This window comes from Apus apus, chromosome 21 (assembly GCF_020740795.1).
Source record: "Apus apus isolate bApuApu2 chromosome 21, bApuApu2.pri.cur, whole genome shotgun sequence".
NCBI lineage: Eukaryota > Metazoa > Chordata > Aves > Apodiformes > Apodidae > Apus > Apus apus.
Genome location: NC_067302.1, coordinates 6,585,740 through 6,605,531, shown reverse-complemented (window position 1 = coordinate 6,605,531; position 19,792 = coordinate 6,585,740). Strand labels below are relative to the sequence as shown.

The window sequence follows — 19,792 nt, the reverse complement described above, 5'->3', positions numbered from 1 at the left end:
AGCCACGTCCTGCCGAGCATCCCCGGCGCGGGGCCGGCGGGACAGCAGAGTTGCCGCGGGGCGCGGGTGGCTTTGTGGTTTTAATTTACTGGCTTTATAAAGTCAAGATGAAAGGGAGAGGCGGGCAGTGCGCAGCGGTTCCCCCGTCAGCCTGCAAAGGAAGCTGCTGGGGCTGCACTGAGCACCAAGGGCTCCATGGCCATCTTAATCCTTTGCTCACTCCTTCCCTCCGTTGGCACAGACACACCTGTGCTGCACCCACACCTCGTCTCCACCAGACACCCCTCCGTGCTGTGCCGGCTGGGAAGCGCCAGCTCCTGTGGGGTGGCCCCGGCGGGAGATGCTGCCATGTCCAGCACTGCTCCTGCAGCCGGGATGCGCCTGGTGCTGCTCGGCACGTCCGCCGATGCTCTGCTCCATGACACATCCTTGAAGACCACGTGTGATGTTACCAGGAAGCACAAACTATGAGCTAGGATGAGACCCCAGAGCTCCTCTGAGCAGTTGTAAGCAGAGCTGCACAATCAGTTTGTAATTGCTTTATACCAAGCCTGGCATTTTCCTCCCCCCAGGGGAAGGCCAGTACAGTGAACAGGAGCAGGCTGGTGCCAAACGGTGCCCAGGCAGTGCTTTTATGAAATCTTGGGTTTGTAAGAATTAATTTCATTTAAAACATTCTTTTCGTTTCTCATAAAGCACAGCAAATCCGCGGTGCTTAGGGCAGGAATGCAGCGAGGGCTGCGGGGCAGGCAGCGAATTACCCGCGGCAGATGAGCCGTGACGCCCGCTTGCCCGGGGACCGGGGCTCTGCGGCCCTGGCTCTCTCCAGGCATCCAGCTGGGAGATGCTGGAGCAACTGTCCTGGTCACAGCTGGATGTGGGACTCCAGCAGCTGCCCCCTTGTATCCTGTGCTCCCAAGGGACATGGGAACTCAGGCGTCTTTGTCCCCAAAGGTCAGGCAAATGCCAGTGTGGCTGTTTCCCAGCCCAGCGCCCACAAGCTGCAGGGCTGTGACATCCTGCATGGAGGGCACAGAGTGACACAAACTGTCTGAGTCCCCTGGCTGGTGGCAGCTGGTTCAGAGATGAGAGCTGGCCTGAAACCCAAGCAGACTTGCTGAGGTGACAGGTTGGAAATAACTGATGGGAGTTTTGGGGCAGGGGGCACCTGGTCAGTGCTGGGTGCCAGGGGCTGGATGGGGGCTGGCAGCTTGTGCTTCTGCCCTGCACATGAAGGTATGAGGATCAGGGCTGTGGGAGAAGAAAACCTCTGTTTGTGGGGCTGCTGGAGGCATTGCAGGGTCACCTTCCCAATGGCAAGACCCCTGCAGGGCCAGCAGTCATGGGAACTCTTGGCATGGGATGGGGTTTGCTCCCTGGGATCCATTCCCAACTGGAGAAACAGCCCCAAGACCCCATCTGCAGGGCAGCCCAAATGGGAAGAGGCTTAACTTTCCTCCCTTCAGCCATTTCTCCTCTTGCTACCTCCCAGGACAGGGTCCAGCTGGGCACCTCTTGTAACACTTCCTGTAAGGATGCAAACAGGCACCTTGGGTGCTTCTCCAAAGACCTCAGGGGTCCTGCCAATGCAGGTGTGGGGTGTGACCCCATGGGAGTTAGAAACTGGAGGCAGCCGATGGGTCCCTCTGCCTGGTCCCACTGCTGGGCTGGAATCCCTCCCCAGGCTGGGCTGGCTCCCTGGGCTGGGCTGGCTCCCTGGGGCAGGCGCCAGCGCGGCCAGCGAGGCTCGTGTGCTGGAAATCCGCCTCCCCCGGCTGGTGGGCTCTGCGCCCGCTGGCGAGATGCTGGGGATGAGCGGAGGAGGATTAGAGGGTTTAGCAGGTGTCAAACCTCATCTTTCATCCCACTGTGGGGAACTCCATGGCTCGCTCTTTCCTGCTCCTGCAGAAGCCCGGCCGGAGCCGGGGCTGCCCCTGCCTTCCCCATGCTGGCAGTTTTGGTGAGGCACCCGGGCAGGAGAGGTCAGCAGCTCCGTGGCACAGCTGGGCTTGGCAGGGGTGCCCAGGGAGCTGTGAGCCAGGCAGGCGGGTTTGCTGGGGTGAGAGTGAGAGCACAGGGCTGGGTGTGCTGTTTGCTTTGGTTAAATTGAGGTTTTTTTCTGGGAAATTGAGGGGTGCGGGTGGGCCTCCAGACAAGGGGCTTTTGTGAGCTGGGCTGCAAGCCCATCCCCTTTTGTGGTTTGGCTTTTTTGGATGATACAATTTGTTATTCCAGGAACTACCCAGTGAATGGACCCCATTAGCTGAGAACCTGAAATGGCTGCAGCTGGTGGTGACTTTGTCTGCACCCACCTTGAGGCTGCGTCACCACAGTCTCTGCCTGTGGAGGGTGCCTGGGGGTGATGGGGACCCTGGGGGCTGGGAGCCTCCATCCCCCCGTGCTGGCTGCTGGGCCGTGGCCGTGCTGATGGGGCATCTCAGGGGATTAGTGTGGGCTGGGAAAGCCGATGGGACAGGCAGAAAGCGGCGGGTCTGTTGTATTCATGGCACACTGATAATGTCTCTGGTGGCACACTGATCATGATCCGATTGTTGCTGTGCTGCCAGGAGCTGGATCCTGTGCTGCGGGGAACCCATCCATGGGGCAGCCCCTTTGCCCCCTCAGATGGGGCTGGACTCTCACCATCACCTCCAGCCACCTGAGCTTGACATCTTGGCGGGAGCTGTGGGAGTTTGCATCTCTCCTGGCCCTTGGGCATGAGAGCCCTGGCCCTAGCTGGTATTAAAAGTATTCCCTCTCCTCCAGGGGCTGCTTGTCCCAGTGGAGTGCCTGGGGAGCTGGGGTGGGGAGCAGGGAGCAGCCGCAGCACTGTGGGTCCCAGGGTGGCTGCAGTCACCCACGGCAGCTCTGCAGCACCTGGAGCAGGACACAGGTGCTTCTGTGGAACACGGGCAGGTCCCCAGCACTGAGTACAGGACCAGTGCTGGGGGTAGCACAGGGGATCCCACCAGCAGCCCCAGCACACTTGGGACCACCCTGGGCAGCTGCGCAGGCGTCGCTGCAGCCTCGTGCTGCTGCTGAGGCCATCCCGGGGCCGGGCGGTTCAGCTGGAGCATCCTTGGCCTGCTCGGCGCTGCCTCCTGCCGCGGGAGGATGCTGCTGGCTCTGTTTGTCTTGGCTCCATTGGGCTTTTTCCTGCATGCAGCCGCTGGAGCTGGGCAGGAGCCAGGGGGGTTATAAATAAAAGCATCGGACACCTCTCTGGGTGGTGCTGAAAGCTCCCAAAATAGTCATCGCACGTGGCTGGGATGTTGGCAGAGGCAGCCCCGGGGCTGGGTGGGGAGCAGGGACCCTCACTCCCCAGCTCCCATGCTGGCTGTCCATGCACAACAGCCCCTGAGCTGGGTGGGCACCCACCATTCCAGCAGCACCAGGATGGGCTGCCCTGGCCGGGTGGGATGTGTCCCTGCTTCCACTGGCCTCCCGATGGGACATGGTTCCCGGGTCTGGCAGTCACCTGGCTCTGCTGGGTCTGCTGCAGGGGCTGGTGTCTGTGGAAACTTCCCTGGGATTGCAGGCACATGGTGCTGTGGGAAAGGGGATCCGTGCTGGCAGGGACCTGATGTGGGTCCAGCTGCTCAGCAGGGCACCACTTGCACAGGGCTGGAACCATGTCAGGCTGTGCAGAAGCAGGCGGGATGACCAGGGTTTGTGGGCACCAGGGTCTGGCCAAGGCAGGGGGTCCAGAGCCCCGTGAAACAGATTAAATGAGATACTCGATTGCGCTGGAAATCAGGAGCCTGCTAATAAGATTGTGGCTTTGGGCCGCGGCATGTTGGCATTCCTTGAGGTTGGAAGCTCTTTGTTTATGACAGAGATGGTGCACGTGGGAAGGGCGAGTGGCTCCTGATCCCCCCCAGGACATGGCACCCGGCTGGCCAGGACCGGGAATGCTGGGGCGGGGGGAGCGGAGCTGCCTGCAGGACTTGCTGCCGCCTCGGCCACAGGGCTCACAGGGACGTTCCTTTGGCGTCATCCCCAGGAACACTGGGCTGCTGGAATTCCCTGAGAGGCTTTCAGCTCCGAGACAAAGGAAATGTGGAAACTGAAAAAAAAAAACAACCAACAAAAAACCACCAAAAATTTCAAATTGAAAAATCAAAGCAGCTGATTCAGCGATGTTGAAACATCTTGTGACAGCGCCGGGCAAATCTTTTCCAAACAAAATTCTGGGAAAAAAATTCAGCCTGATTTTTTAGGCAACCCGAGCCCGCCCCGACGGAAAGGCACGTGCCGGGGGCAGCGTGGGGGCTGCTGGCAGCTGGGGTGTTGCTGGGATGGGTACCCAGGACCCTGCTCCGCACCCACCGTGGCGCTGCCCCCACCGAAACCCTCATTATGGAGCGCGGGGGAAAAAGGGGAAAACCTGAAACCCAAACCGGCAGCGCGGGGCCAGCGCCGGCCCGACGGCGGGAGCGGGGTTTATGGTAGCGTCTTGTCAGAGTTTCCACTGAACACCTCAGGCTTGCTGGGATCTCGCGTCGGCTCACATAAATTAAATTAAATTAAATAACATAAACTAAAATGCTGCCTGCGAAGCGCTGCTCTCCAGCCCTCGCCGGGGCGTGAATACGTGTGTGCAGCTCCGTGCCAGAAACGCTCCTTCGTGGTGCGTGGCCCCGGGGCAGCCGGGGATGGGGATAGGATGGGACAGGGATAGGGACAGGGATGGGATGACGAGAAGTATGGGGATGGAATGGGGATAAGAACGGGGATGGGACGAGAATAATGTTGGGGATGGGTTGGGGTGCTTGGAGCAGCGGGATGGGAAGGGTTCGGGCTGTGGTAGCAGCAGACGAGGGTCCTGCTGGGTTAGCGACCACCTCGGAGTGGGAGGTGCTGGGGTCACTGTCCCCGTGCTGCCTGGGAGCCCCGGCAGTGCAGGCGGGTGCTGCTGAGCCAAGTGCAGCTTTCGGAGCGGGCAGGACCGCGGCACCGTCCCGGCAGGTAACCCTATCCCACACCCCGCCCACCCGCCGGGAGGGACGCGGCCGAGGCTCCTGCTCCTGAAATTTATTTTAATGTAAACCTAGCTCTAAGGCAGCTTTTTCTCATTTTTAAACTATTTCATATCAATCCTTGGCCTGACATTTGTTTTCTTTGAGTGCGGTGGGGAGCGTGGTCGGCATTGCTGAGGATATCTCCTCAGGAATCTTGGCAGAGGCGGCTCCCTATCTTTGAAGAAACGGCAAATGCAAAACAGAAGGCAGATATTAAAGAAGCATAAACAATGTTTTCCCCCTGCTAACCCCAGAAGCAGCGAGCGGCCAGCTCGGGGGGGACCCTGTGCCCAGAGCCCACGGGTGGCACAGCACCTGCCTGGGGCAGGGGGAGCACAGAACCCATCACCACTCCAGGGCAGGTCCGTGTAATCTGCGGCCACACCGTTGTGCCCAACCCAGTCCCCAGGGGCTGCGGCCGACCTGCCGGGATGGGAAGCCGTGGAGCCAAGGATGCCAGGATGGTTTGCAGGGGATGTGGGGTGGCTGGTGCAGCCAGGGGTGCCCCACACCATGTTCTTGCCCTGTTGAGGACCAGAAGCAGAGCTCTGGGGTCACCCTGCAAATGGTGAAACCCTGGTCTGAGGGTGAAGTGTGTTATTGTGAAGGGGTTTTGTGTGGAGGGGCACGGTGAGGGAGTGTGGGGTGGCTGGTGCAGCGTGGGCTGCCCGTCCAGGCAGGCTGCAGGCAGCAGACCAGAGCAGGCTCACCTGGGGGGCTGCTAAAATGCTGGAAGAGGAGAGGAAATGGAGATCAAAGGACCAGCAAAACCAGGGAGACAGGGTTTCAACCCCTGATGTTAAAATAAAATGACTGTTAGGATAAACAGTTTCCCATCCCGGGCAGCCAGGCTTGCTGGCGGGGGTGGAGGCTGGGGTTATGTTCCTTGGCGTTTCACACTTGAGAAGGAGCTTTCGCAGCAGCTCACAAATTTGCCGCCGTATCTGGGCAGCCGGGAGAGCAGCGGAGGGCAGATGGATCACCAGGTGCTGAGAAGCAGCCAGAAGTCCTGCTGTGCTTGCCGTGGGGCCTCAGAGAGAAGGAGGAAATTCCAGCCTAGGACAAGGTCCTCCCAGATGAGCTCAAGGCCACCTCAGGGCTCCTGGCCTGACCAGCAGCTCCCATGCTCCTCGATCGCCTGATCCCCCCTCGTGGTGTTCCCTCCCCGCGGTGTGTGTGGACAGGGCTGGAGCAGCTGCAGTGTCCTTGTGTTCACTTGGTGACGGGATCCGTGTCTCCTCATGGTGCTGGTGTGATGGCTCAATTGCCCTGGTTCTCAGCAAGGACAGCATGGATGGGGACACAGGAGGAGGACTCTGGGACATCCCTGCCCCACATGTCCCAGCTGCGGTGGGGACAGCAGCCCCCCATGCAAGCTGCCCCCACCCCCCAGCACCCCTGCCCAGAGGGCTGCAGCCCGGCCTGCAGCTCATTATAATTAAGCCAGTGACCCCAGCACGAGGCTGGAAGTTTAAATGTCTGCGGTTGGTGGCCACTTGCCTGCAAATTCCCCGAGACGGGAATCGCTCTCTGCGGGTCTCCAGGCTTAGCAGAGCCCTTTGCAGGATGCCCCTTGCGACAGCAGACGCTGTTTCTGCACAGGAGCTGCAGGGGCAGCAGAGTCTGCCCCACAGACCTGGGGGAGTAAACACCACCCGCTTCCCACCAGAGCTTTATGTGTCCCTGGAGCTGCTCTGGCTGCCCAAGCCAGCACGTGGCCCTCGGGGCTCGCAGCCCCTGTCCCTCCCTGGGGTGTCAAGCAGATGCTCCACAACCCACACCAGGATCCAGCTGCAAGAAGCTGGGCTCAGGTCCTGGCACGGGCCAGGGCTCATGAAGCAGTTTGGACCCTGCCACAGCCCTCACCTGCATGGACCCCAGGCGAGGGGCTCCAGACCCTGCCCAGCAGCTGCCGGGGTGGCGAAGGGGATGGGACCCTCCAGCACCACCATTCTTTCCGTATGCCCCAGCTCCAGCCTCTGTTCTGCTCCAACTTTTGGCTGCTGGGGACGGCGTCGCTGCCGGCCCCTGGGCAGGCCACCATCCTGCTGGGAGGAGGAGAGGGGAAGAAGGGGGGAAGGAAAAAAATGAATCCCCACAAAAATGTCTTCATAACAGGAAACGTCTCATAAAATACCTGTGGTTTGGCATGTGTGATCCGACTGGTCAAACTATGCACCTGGCAGGCAACCCTGCTATTAGTGCTGTGCAGTCTGGTATTTCAGGGGGGCTGAGGCTGGTGGGGAGAGGAGGATGGGACCAGGGAGCTCAGGGTGCACAAACCCTCCATGGGGCCGGAATGAGGGGCAGGACACGTCCTTTCAGCCCCCCTTGCCTCTTTATGCACAGCTAAACCCCAATCCTGAGGCTGCAGGAGCAAGTGGTGGCATCCACCCTGTTGTCAGCATCGCCACCGGACCCTGGCTCCTTGGCTGTGCTGCAGAGTGATGCACTTTACCATCTTTGCCACGCCATGCCATGCCGTGCTGTGCCACGCTGTGCCGTGCCATGCCACACTGTGCCGTGCTGTGCCACGCTGTGCCGTGCCGTGCCATGTCATGCTGTGCCATGCCATGTGTTCCATGCCCTGCTGCGGGGCCCGGCGCAGGCGCTGCAGGGGCGGCGGGTGGCTGCCTGCTGCTGGGGTGGGGTGTTTTTCTTTCGTCAAGGAAAATGTTTTCTTGTTCCCTCTGCTGAGGGCGGGCGAGGCTGGGGCCGTGCGGCGCGTACGGCAGCGTTTGGATGGGATCAGGTGTCCTGCATTTAAGGCCGGGCTGGTGCCAAGACTCTCCCCGCGTGCTCGGGCGCTGCTCGGCCGAGCTGCTGCCTGATGCCTTTGGCTTTTGCAGCCCGGCCTACGGAAACAACGTGCTCGCTCTCCGTCTCAATAGCTCACTTTTCGCTTTTGACTCATTTTATTATTATTTTTAAAGCATGTGTAGTGCAAGCGAAATCATCTACCTCCCACTGGAGTCAGTCCAGCCCCGTGTTGAGCTTGGAAAACCTCCCTGCTTTATTTTTTATTGCAAATGACCGGAGGATGGAGCAGCTCGACGGGACACGGCGGCGTCCAAACCCGCGCGGCTCCAGCCCACCCACGCGCCCCGGCTGCTTTTCGCTGCCTTATCTCTGCCGTGACCACCCGAGCTGGGCGAGCACGTGGGTGTCACCAGGCGAGCTCTGCCGCGGCTGGCAGGGCTGGTGCCCGTGCCCCCCGCTCCCGGTGCGCGGGGGGCACAGGTCAGGGCTGAGGCACACCCGTCAGCCTGGGCATGTGGCTGAAGCGCATCGAAGCCCCCACCCTGGCTCGTCCTCGTGCCCCCACAAACCTCGGGGGGCTGGCGAGGCCCTGGGTGTGACCCGGGGACGGGGCCCAGCGAGCGCCGTGCCCGGCACCGACCGCGCTTGCACTGCAGCCTTTAAACTTCTCCATTTTACTGACCTTCAACCGCAATCGCTGATCCCCCGCGGATCACAGATATTGACTTAAAAAATAATTAGCCTTGAAGGGAGCAGGCGCGGTGCCTGCCTGCCAGGCCTGTAATTAATATTTAAATAACAGGGGCCATAAATCAGCCGCAGCTCAACCAACAAGCCCCGGTGTGTGCAGGCCGTGCAGCTGCGCTGCTTGCAGGGAATTCACCCGCTCTGCGGCAGGGCTGTGCCCTGGAGCGTGGATGGCAAGGGGTGGCAGCAGTACCCCCATCCACTGGGAATGGCCAGGAGGTCACCGGGAGCACACCGGGAGCTCACCAGGCTGACCGGCACAAGCCACAGCCTGTTGCTGCAGCAACTGGGGCGGCACAGGCTTGAGCCCCCTCGCCTCTGCGAGAACAAGGTGACATTTCTTGTCTCCTTTCTCATGCTTTAAGTGTGAGATTTTTTTTCCCTCTGCTGGAGCTTTCATTGCGTGCCAGGGGTTTTTAACACGTCTGCTCACCGGCTGCCAGGGGAGCAGACACTTGCTCTGAAGCCGTGCCAGGGGTCTCTGAGCTGAGCCGCCGCACCGGCTGCTCCCCCCGCAGCCAAGCGCGGTGCTGCCCAGCCCTGTCCCTGCTCTGGCGTCCGCGGTGCCGGGGCAGGAAGGGCCATGCCTGGGAGGCCCCAAAGCATCTCCCCTGCTCCAGGCAGGAGGAAAGTGATTCCTCATGGGATTTCTGCTGGCTGAAGAGCTCCCAGCCCCTCGGGTGACACCCGTCCGTAGCCATCGCTGCCCCGTCTGCGTCTTGAACCAGTCGACATTTGCAACCTGCCCGGGGAGATGGGAACGTCACACGGCCGCTCGTTGTGATTAATTATCATTTCATAAGGCAGGAGATTTCAGGCATGAAAGAGCCTCTTCACAGGCGCGTTGTGCACACTTGATCCATCATATGAGCCTCCAGATGTTTCCATTTTATTCTTATTAAATCACTGCCTGGAGAGCCCGGGTAATGTGAGGCCTCCTGCCCCGGTGCTGGGCACTGCAGTGGGGGACAGCAAAGCACCAGAGACCCCTTTTCCCTGCAGAATGGAGACACGTGTCTGGGGACTCAGACCAGACTGCCCCCGTTGCCCCTGTGGAGCCAGGGCAGGTGGGATGGCCTGTCTGGACCACAGGAGAATGTGCTAGAGCTGAGCAATGGCTGGAGACACTGTGTCACAGACAGCCACCTTGGCACAGGGCAGGGGGACTCGATTTCACAGTCAGGGCACAGCAAAAGAGCAGCTGGAGCCAGAGCTGAGGGATCACCTTGTCCTGCCTTTCCTTTCCCTCTGGGGTTTCCTTGGTCCCATGTCTCTTCAGGGGTTAGGTCTCATGGAAGGAAAAGGGTGGACATGGCAGGTGCTCAGCAGGACACAGCAGCGAGGAGCTGAGCCCCCTCAGGGTGCTGCTCTGTGGCAGGGGCTGGTTGGAGTGACCAGGAGCATCCCCAGAAAACATGCCAGCTGAGGGGGGAATAAAGCTCAGGTGGGAGGAAAGAGCAAGGGAGGGAGGATGGAGGCACTGGGGTCAAACCAGGTAAGGAAAACAAATAAATAGCTGATTCAGGGGTTTGTTCTCCTATTTAGCAGAAACTGTATTTTTACAGCTGCAATCCCTTAAAATGGGATTCTTTTTCCCTTAAACAAATCCTTGTAAAATGCTTCATAAAAATAAGCGTTCCTCTTCTTGACCCTGAAGATAGAAAAAAACAATCACCCCAGCGAGGCCCTCCGTGCTGCCGGTGGCTGTTCCCGTGTCCCCGCGCCGGCTCCAGCGCAACGGGCAGAGCTGAGCTCCCCTCCCAGCATCCACCATGGCCACCTGCAGCCTCCAGGCTCTGCCATCCCTGTCCCCCCAGCACAAGGAGCCCCGTCCCAGGGACATTCACTGGGCAGGGGAGCAGAAGTCAAGGCTGCCTCAGCACTGGAGACCTCCAACCACCTGCCCAGCACTTGTGGCATCAGGGACACATCCGTGCCGGGGCTCCCCCTATCTTTACTTAATTTGCCTTAATTTTGGTGTTCTTTGGGGATGTTTTTTCTCCAGGCTGCAGCTTTTTTTTTCACTGCTGCTTCAGCAAAAGTGATTCAGGAAATTCCGATCAAATCCCGGCACACAGCAGCCCTGCCCCTGCCCCCCGGCAGGAGGGACAGAGCTTAATTCTCATTAATAACCACCACAGGTCAATTATTACGAGAAGGAGGAAAAACCAGCAAAGCTCTTTGGTATCACGTGTTTTTTAAGCTTCTGAAAATAAATGTTCTTTGCAAATCAATCTGTTTGCAGTTCTGCCTGTGGACCTGGCACAGAAAAAGTTGCTAAAGTATATTTATAGAGGGTACTTATTTTAAACAAACAGGCACTTGAGGCAGAGGCTGTGGTGCTTGGGAACTTTCCTCCCCTGGGCTTTCCTGGCCAAGGGCTCCCATCCCTCATGCTCTGAGCAAGCTCCCATCACTGCCTGCAAAGTGCTGCAGCTGAGCCGCGAACACAGCAAGTCCTGGGCTCCAGTATTCTGGTCCAGCACCCATGTGGGAGACACAGCACCCACCCAGCCACTGCCAGGGCAGGCCGGGCTCAGTTCTGGCAGCCCGACAGCCAGAGCACACACGGGTTTTGTTGGAGGAGACCCTGCTCACTTGAGAGATGCAACAGCAACACTCGGCTCCACAAGATGTGGTTTTCATTCTGCCTCTTTTCTCCTTCTTCTTATAAAAGCTAAAAATACAGGATGCCTGACATGGGCATAACCCCAGAGAGGCACTGGGGCCTCTGGAGCAGCCTCTGGAGGGCTCTGCTGGGTGCCCATGGTGACTTATTGCTCAGAAACCACATATTTATTGTGCATCTCCCAGCTGGCAGGTATCAGGAAAGGTAACGTGTTCCAGGCAACTGTGATTCAGAAAAAGGTAAAATTGGGAGGGTCTCACCTTTCCTGGGATCCTTCCCAGGGTCCTGGCTGATCCTTATGGGGTGGAGGGTGCAGATGGGGCTGTGGGTGCCAGTTCTGACCGTCGCTTTGTCCGCAGGAGCCGTGGGGAGCAGGATGGTGCCGGACGCCGCGGTGCTGCTGGTGGCGGCGATGGTGCTCGGCCTCCGCGCGGCGGCGGGAGGCGGCGCGGGGGGCTACGCCCAGGTGAAGTACATGCAGCCCATGGTGAAGGGACCCCTGGGACCCCCCTTCCGTGAAGGCAAAGGGCAGTACCTGGGTAAGGGACGCGCTCGGCGGGGGGTGGGAGGACACTCTCTGGCACTTCTTCGCCCAGCACAGCGTCCCACTGCCAAAGAAGCTCCCAGCACCTGCCTGAGGTGCACAGACCCCTGCTGCCCCCAGGCTCACAGCAGCAGCCCAGTGGCTTCAGCTCATGAGGGGGATGGAGGGGAGGGTCTGAGCCCTCTCCTCAACACCAAACGCAGTGGTCTCCGAGGCTCCTCCCAGCACCAGCCACAGCTGTGCTGGGGTTCAGGTGCCCAGACCCACCGGGTGGGTGCTTGACTCTCGGGAAGAGCCACCGGAGCCCTGCCTGCAGACATGGACCCTCCCAGGAGCTGAAGTCTTGGCTCTGGGAAGAGAAACTAGAGAAGACTTGGCTGCTGGTGGCTGATTTACTGCTGGGCTGAATGGCTTATCAGGAGTTCAGCTCAGCACATGTGTCAGAAAACACACAGCAAAACCTGGAGCCGAAGCAGGCTACGAGCCCCCCCACCTCCCTGCCCCCTTCCCAGCTGTTGTAAAGCTGCTCCCTGAATCCCAGCCAGAGACAAAACCTTCCAGCATAGCACAGGAACGTTTCAGCTGCTGGTGGGACAGGATTCAAATATCTCCCTGCTGTTTTTCCTTTTTTCCCCTTCTTCCTATGCATGGGAGCAGCACTGCCTGCTGATTGTGGCGGAGAGAGGAGCAAGTGTGCTGGGTGCTTTGCAAGGTGCAGTTTGGGAGCCCTCTGGACATCACTCTCCTAAAACCCTTGGGAAAAAGGGGGGGATGCAGGCAGGGGGATGCAGGCAGGGAGGCAGCTGCAGCCTGAGCCACCAGCTGCAGGGCTGTGGCTGGGGAAGCCGGTGCCTCCTGGATCCCACCGAGCTCCCATCTCTGCTTAACCTCTAATTTGGCAAGGAAAATCCCTGCTGGCCTTCTGCCCTGCTTTGGGAGCTCAGCTGACTCACCGCGACGGTGCAGGGCCGTGCTGTGCCCCTGCAGGTTACCCTGAGTCAGGGGGGAGCTGTGTAGGGCCCCCTCATGCTGCCCCAACCTGGCCCTGGGACCCCTATCTGGGGGGACTCCCACCAGCCTACAGGTGCCATCTAGAGAGAGGGGACTGGCTCCCTTAGGGTGCCAGACACCTTTTCTGACCCAAAAACAGACTCCCTGGGTGTCTGGAGGCAGGTCAGGGCAGGAGATGCTGCTAAATGCAACAGTGCTAAGAGCATTGGTGCAGGTAGTTGCACAGTTGGGGGTTATTTTCGCTGGGTTCCCTCCCTGGCAGCCTCAGCTGCAGAGGTGAAGAACTTCTCAGTGGTGAGCCCAGTCCCAACCTCTGCCCTCAGGGCTGCTCCAGCCAGCAGGTGCTGCCCCGTGTCCCCAGACTGGGTGGCCCACAGGTTCCTGCTGCTGTTAAACAGACTCAGTCCTGTGTGATCCCGGTGGAGCTGCTGCTTGCTGTGTGTGGCCAAGGGGCCTCCAGGTTCCTTGGCTCCTACTAATGGGGAGACTTTGTTTTCCACTTCCATGCTGCTCCCTGCAGCTCACGGCAGCTCCACCTCTCAGGGCTGTGGCTGGTCCTGTGCTGAGCTGTCGCTCGGGCACCCGCTGCTGTGGAAGATGGGATGAGAGATGCTGGTCCCACGCAACATCCGTGTGAGCCTGTGAAACTCACTCTCACAAGACGGGGCTTGGCAGCAGCGCTGGAAGGAGCTGGGCTGGGCTCTGCCATGGAGCAGCCAACATTTCCTTCCTGCAGTGTCATCTGATGGCCAGACCTGCTGCATGGCCAGAAAGCACTTCCCATCTCGCTGGATCATTCCTCTGCTGGCCACTCCATGCTGCTGGGTCCTTCCTGCAGGCCTGTGGGGGTCCTTACCAGGATGAATGCAGCTCCATCAGGGCTGCAGGATCTGCCCAGCCATGTCCAAGCCCCTCAAGAGGTGACAAGCTCCGTGGTGCCCAGGCCATGCAGGGGCCATGCCTGCTCCTTCCCCTTCCCACTGCCCCAGCTGGTGCTTCGCATTAACATTTGTGGCAGCTCTGTCCATGCTGAGGGGAACACACAGCCCCATGCTGCTGCTGTGAAATGCAGGGCTCCAAGACATGCGTCTGTGGTAAGACACGGGCTTTGAAATCGGACACCACCAGGGCTGCCATGTCCCAGTTTCTCTCGCTAACGTCCCCGGTTTGGTTTTCCCGTCTGCTTCTCTGGCCGCCTGCAAGTTGGCAGCTCTCGCCTGGCGTTCCTCTCCACTGCCTCGTGTGAGAGTGTGTGTGTGTGTGCTTCTTCCTTCCTTCGTGGGCTCAGCTGTAGATCCTTCTGATTCCATGCAAAGTGACCTAGAAAACTAATTCTTTTCAAACCATTGCAAGAAGAAGGGAAAAAAAGAAAAGGGGGGAGGGGGAACACATTGAAACAATTTTCTGGAGAAAAAAATTTCCAGAATTCAAACCCCAGAAATCTGCTGTAGTGCAACACTTCACATCTCCCTTGCCTTCTTTCCCACACCATTTTCTGGGGCGAGGAGCAGGAGGTTTGCAGAAATCCAGTGGCAATGTCATGACAGACAAGTATTTCCTTAATTTCCACAGCTGAGTGACCTCTGTTCCAGCCTTGGATGGGGGCCAGGCTCTGATTTGTTGATAAGCTCTGAAAATGTTTCCATTACCAACAGAAAAACAAGCAGGCATGTTAGTGGATCCCAGTGCTCCAGGTCTCCCAGGGCCTGGCTCATTGTGCTGGATGCCCAGGCTGGGGGCTGGGCTGGCAGACCTTGGGGACCCTCTTGCCTCACCCCAGTGCCATGCTGGGGCTCACAGCCTCATGTTCTGCTTCCACCCCAGACAGGATCCATTCCCATCCCAGAAACTTTCCCATACAGTTCTGTTCCTGACTGGAATGTTCAAATTTGGGCAGACTTGGTTAAAATCTGCCCAAGGTGTCAAAGCCCTCTCCTCTGCCCTTCACGTTTCCATGTACACGCAGCTCCCAAGTATTTCCTTTGTTTTGAGCTTCCCAAAAAACAGTTTGTCAGGTTTATTCTTTCTCACCTGTTCCTGGTGTCACGTGGGAAGTGACACCCTGCCCAGCCTCGAGTTATTTATGCTCACGTCTGCTCTTTAGGCACCGAGCTGTGGCGGGCATGTAATCTGGCTCTCCTTGGCTTTGTAGTCTCTCAGCCCATTAGTTTCTTTCTTATATCCGTTTGCAAAAAACCTCTATAAATTCTTTAAATGTCAAGTGGTTATGGCCTATTCCCAGCTGGGCTGACTCATTTGGACATAACTGAGGTTGCATTTCCCTTGCAGCTATTGGCTTTTCCTCCATCCTCAGCGGTTTTTTTCTTACTGGTGAGTTTTTCTCTGCTGTGCTGGACATGGAAGGGGAGCCAGTGAGTACTGCGGGCAGGTCTTAACCCACACACAAATCACCTCTTTGGTCTCTCAAGTACATGTCCAAAAGTCTTCTTTTTAATCCAAAAGGATTAAAGGTCTCCCGAGGCTCTGGACTTGAGGGATGGCGTGGAGGGATTATCCTCAGCCTTGGCTCACCCTGTCGCCATCCTCTTGGCTGAGCCCAGGCAGGAGCAGCTGAATCCCACGGTGCTTTCGAGTCTACTGAGAAATGAGACAGCAGGAGGTTTAAATCCAGCTCCTAAAAAACCCCACAGTAGGTCTTCACAACCCAGCACTGCCAGAGCTGCCAGCGATCACTGGGCTTGCTGACACTCTCTGTGGAGGGATGGATGGAGTAAGGCTTCAATTAGTACCCTGGGCTCTGGCCAAGGTCTTGCCTCAAGAGAGTCCTGCTGATGTGGTGGCCCAGGAGGTCACTGCAGCCATGTTTAAACAAAACCATTCCTAGAGGAGGGCACTCTAGCAAGGACAGACCCCCGGCTTGGACATCCTGAGGGCATGATGCACCAGCCATGCTCCCCCAGCCACCCCAGCCCCAGTAAAGCTCCATGTCTCCTCTCTCCACAGACATGCCACCACTGCTGCCGATGGACCTCAAAGGGGAGCCAGGACCCCCAGGGAAGCCCGGCCCACGTGGACCCCCCGGGCCCCCCGGATACCCAGGAAAGCCAGGCACGGGAAAGCCAGGAATGCATGGCCAGCCTGGGCCAGCTGGGCCCCCCGGCTTCTCAGGCATTGGGAAACCCGGAATCCCAGGACTCCCTGGGAAGGCGGGTATGAAAGGGATGCCTGGAGCCAAGGGTGAGCCTGGCATGCGAGGAGAGCAAGGGCCAAGAGGGCTGCCCGGCCCCCCGGGGCTGCCGGGGCCAGCTGGCATCTCAGTCAATGGGAAGCCAGGCCCACAGGGCGGCCCCGGCCTGCCCGGGTTTCGGGGTGAGCCTGGCCCAAAAGGAGAGCCGGGTCCCCGTGGAGAGCGAGGGATGAAGGGCGAGAATGGCGTGGGGAAGCCAGGGCTCCCGGGGCCCCGGGGGAACGGGGGTCCTCCTGGCCCCACCGGGCCCCCAGGGCCTGTTGGCATTGGAAAACCTGGCCTTGACGGCCTGCCGGGTGCCCCGGGGGAGAAGGGGGACATGGGCCCTCCAGGTGGGCCTGGTGTCAGCGGGGAGCCCGGCCCCATGGGGCCCCGGGGCCCTCCTGGCATCGATGGGATCGGCATCCCAGGTGCTGCAGGGGTGCCAGGGATACAGGGCCCCACGGGGCCAAAGGGAGAGCCTGGGATCCGCGGCCTCCCTGGTTTGCCAGGCCCAACCGGATACGGGAAGCCAGGCTTGCCCGGCCTAAAGGGAGACCGTGGGCAGCCCGGGGCACCGGGAGCCGTTGGCGACAAGGGGGAACCCGGTGTTGATGGGGAGCCAGGCCAGCCGGGCCCTGCTGGCATCATTGGGCCACCGGGCCCACCAGGGTCCATGGGCCTGCCAGGCAAGCATGGGCTGCCTGGCTCCAAGGGTGACGTGGGGCCGAGCGGGCCCCCAGGAATGCCGGGGATACGTGGCGACCAGGGCCTGAACGGCTTTGCAGGGAAGCCAGGAGTGCCAGGAGAAAGGGGCCTGCCTGGGTCACAGGGACCCCCCGGCCCAATAGGCCCCAAAGGAGAACCAGGGTTCATCGGCCTCCCAGGGGTGCCAGGATTAATGGGCAGCCCCGGGCCGAAAGGGGACGGTGGGATCCCAGGGCAGCCTGGGCTGAGGGGCCCCTCTGGTATCCCTGGCTTACAAGGACCTGCAGGTCCCATGGGGCCTCAGGGGTTACCGGGACTGAAAGGGGAGCCCGGGCTCCCTGGGGTTCCCGGTGAGGGGAAAACAGGTGAGCCCGGCATGGCCGGACCCATCGGTCCCCCGGGAATGCCAGGAACACCGGGGCTGAATGGGCCCCCGGGCCCACCGGGGCCGCCTGGGCCTCCGGGAGCACCGGGGGTGTTCGACGAGACGGGCATCGCGGGGCTGCACCTGCCGGACGGCGGCGTGGAGGGGGCCGTGCTGGGGAACGGCAAACCGGGGAAGCCGCAGTACGGCCGGGGAGAGATCTCCGCCCGGATCGCACCCGCCTTCACCGCCATCCTCACCTCCCCCTTCCCGGCCTCAGGCATGCCGGTCAAGTTCGACCGGACTTTGTATAACGGGCACAACGCCTACAACCCGGTCACCGGGATATTCACCTGCCCCGTATCCGGCATCTACTATTTTGCCTACCACGTGCACGTCAAAGGGACTAACGTCTGGGTGGCCCTTTACAAGAACAACGTGCCTGCCACCTACACCTACGACGAGTACAAAAAGGGCTACCTGGACCAGGCCTCGGGCAGCGCCGTGCTTGAACTCAAGGAGAACGACCAAGTCTGGGTACAAATGCCCTCGGACCAGGCCAACGGGTTGTACTCCACGGAATACATCCACTCCTCCTTCTCCGGGTTCCTGCTCTGCCCCACATAACGGCTGTTGGGCAGATTTCCTTTTCACCCACTTTAGCCATAAACTGTCTTTTGGTTTTTTTGATAACGAAGTTTTTTTAAAATTAATACAAAAAAGAAGAATCACTGGGAAGAACGCGCAAGCCGTTGTCGTGGGACGTTGCTTCACGCTGTTTGATCCATGAGTCAAGAGGGTAATTGGAAAGGAGACATCTTTCTGTCTTTTTTTGGGGGAGGGAGAGGAGTCACTTCCTCAGCAAAGCGTATTTGGAATAAATTTTACCCTAGTGACTGTACATCAAACACAGGAGTGCGCTTGGGATGGCAAGGATCTGGCTCTACAGTCAACTGCTCCGTGATCCAGAGGGGGTCGACCGTCTGGAAGGCCAGACCCTTCTGGTCTATAATCAAGTGCCCTTGTTTCCCATTTTGAGTACTAGTTAAATAAACCCAGCTGTTGTAATGGATGGTGTATTTGCTAACCAGCACAGGGGTCCCAGGCACTTAACCCAAACCCGTACAGCAGCGGAGATCCATGATGGATGGAGAAATTTCCTTCTCAAACCATCTGATGCCCAAGTTCCAGTCTCGCTGATGCTATTTTTTCAGACTGTGCCTTGAGGCAGTCACCCCAGTTCACTCCGGATTCCGTGTGGTTGGATTTATAATCATAACAAGTGGAACACTTTGCATAAGCACCTTCTTTTAAGAAGTAAATATTATTTCTAACCCTTCCCCCCAGCACCTTTAGGAATAAAACCATCCAGGCACTGGTACCTGGGAGGAGGACAGACAACCAAAGCCTCTGAGGGAAGCTGGGACCCCTGTGATGAACAGCGATCTTCTCTTGGGCTAATTCATCTCCTGGCAAGTCCAAGGGCTGGTTCTGTCCCATCTGCTCCCTTGCAGCCCAGAGACCTGCTTGGCCTCGTGAGCATCTCGATCTTTGACAACACAGGCTGGCTCTGCAAGCCCGGCCTACGGCGCTGCCAGCCTGGTTTGACAGAAGGTTTAGTTGTGCTTCCTTGAAAGTGCCACTTATGGACAATTTGCTTTTACTGTCTCACTATTTCGGGATGTGTAAACTTCTGCATTGGTCTCCCCCCTTTCCCTGGGGACCTTTTTCATTAAGAAAAAAATCGTGTTCGTTCTAACTTTCCATTCAGTCATTTTACAACGGTGCTATTATCTACTTAACAATGTTCTTTACAAGTCTAGTGCAATATGTACCTGTAACAGCCCCTGCAGGTGCCAGGCTGTGACCTAGGTTTAAAAAAAAAGAAAAAAAGAAAAAAATCACATTTGTCTGTTGTTACCACTTTGTGTCACTAATGCTTGAAATGTTACTGACCTGAATATGAGCTACAAGGTTCTGGGAAAGCTGTGCACGGACACTGACCACTTGGCTGCTCTGTCCTTTGCTCAAGGGAGCAACTGAACCCTGTTGCTTTGCAGATTTTCTCAAGGTAGAAAAGTCATCACCACTTGCACTTACAGTTCAGTGATTCTTTTCATCCCAGGCAAGTAGCACGCTGCTGAGGTCAATCCCCACTGCATGTCCCTTTGCAAAGGCACAACCCTGAGAAAAAAGAACAATTTGGTCACCAGCTGAGCAACTCTTTACCTTAAATTTTCCTAAAGCTTGTTCTATGGCCAAAGAAACATAGTAAGAATGGGACTTGGGATTGCTCTCCAGATGGACTGTACAAGATATTTAAACACCTTTTCTTCTTCTGTTTCTGTTTTGTTTGTTTTTCTCCTTAAGCCTGTCCTGTGTTTCTGCCTCTTGCCATCCAGGGCTTCCCTTTAAAAACACACCTATCCCTGAAATGAAGGAATGTCCACTTGGACAGCCAGTGCTTCAGCTACTGCCCGGCTGGGGTTGGGCTGGCCTGTCCCCTCCCAGGGATTTTCTCCACATAAAGCTGCAAGTTTCGTATAAAGACAAAACTTTCTTGAGCTGAAAGGCTGTCCCAGTGTCTGATCCCACCAGGTGTTTTTAACTCCTGAAGGTCAGAGGGTGTCAGGGCCATTCAGGTTTTGATTGCTAAAGGTGGTTTCCCAGCAGGAACAGGAACCATAGAGTCCCTAAATTTAAGTGGAAGCTCAGGTGGGTTCTTCAAGCCCAGGCTTGGGAGGAGGGTGCTGGGATGGGGCCTGGGTCTCTTTTATCGAAATGTCTTTCCTGTGGAGAACAGCAATGGCCTCGAGCTGGT

The 19,792-nt window shown here is 58.2% G+C and overlaps 1 protein-coding gene across 1 annotated transcript; it reads left to right on the top strand.

The window, feature by feature from the left end:
• Positions 1-11,637: 11,637 nt before the first annotated feature.
• COL8A2 (collagen type VIII alpha 2 chain) lies at positions 11,638-17,873 on the top strand. The gene is made up of 2 exons (XM_051638106.1): positions 11,638-11,696; positions 15,677-17,873. The coding sequence occupies exons 1-2, from the start codon at positions 11,642-11,644 to the stop codon at positions 17,596-17,598; spliced, it is 1,977 nt and encodes a 658-aa protein (XP_051494066.1). The 5' UTR covers positions 11,638-11,641; the 3' UTR covers positions 17,599-17,873.
• Positions 17,874-19,792: the final 1,919 nt, after the last annotated feature.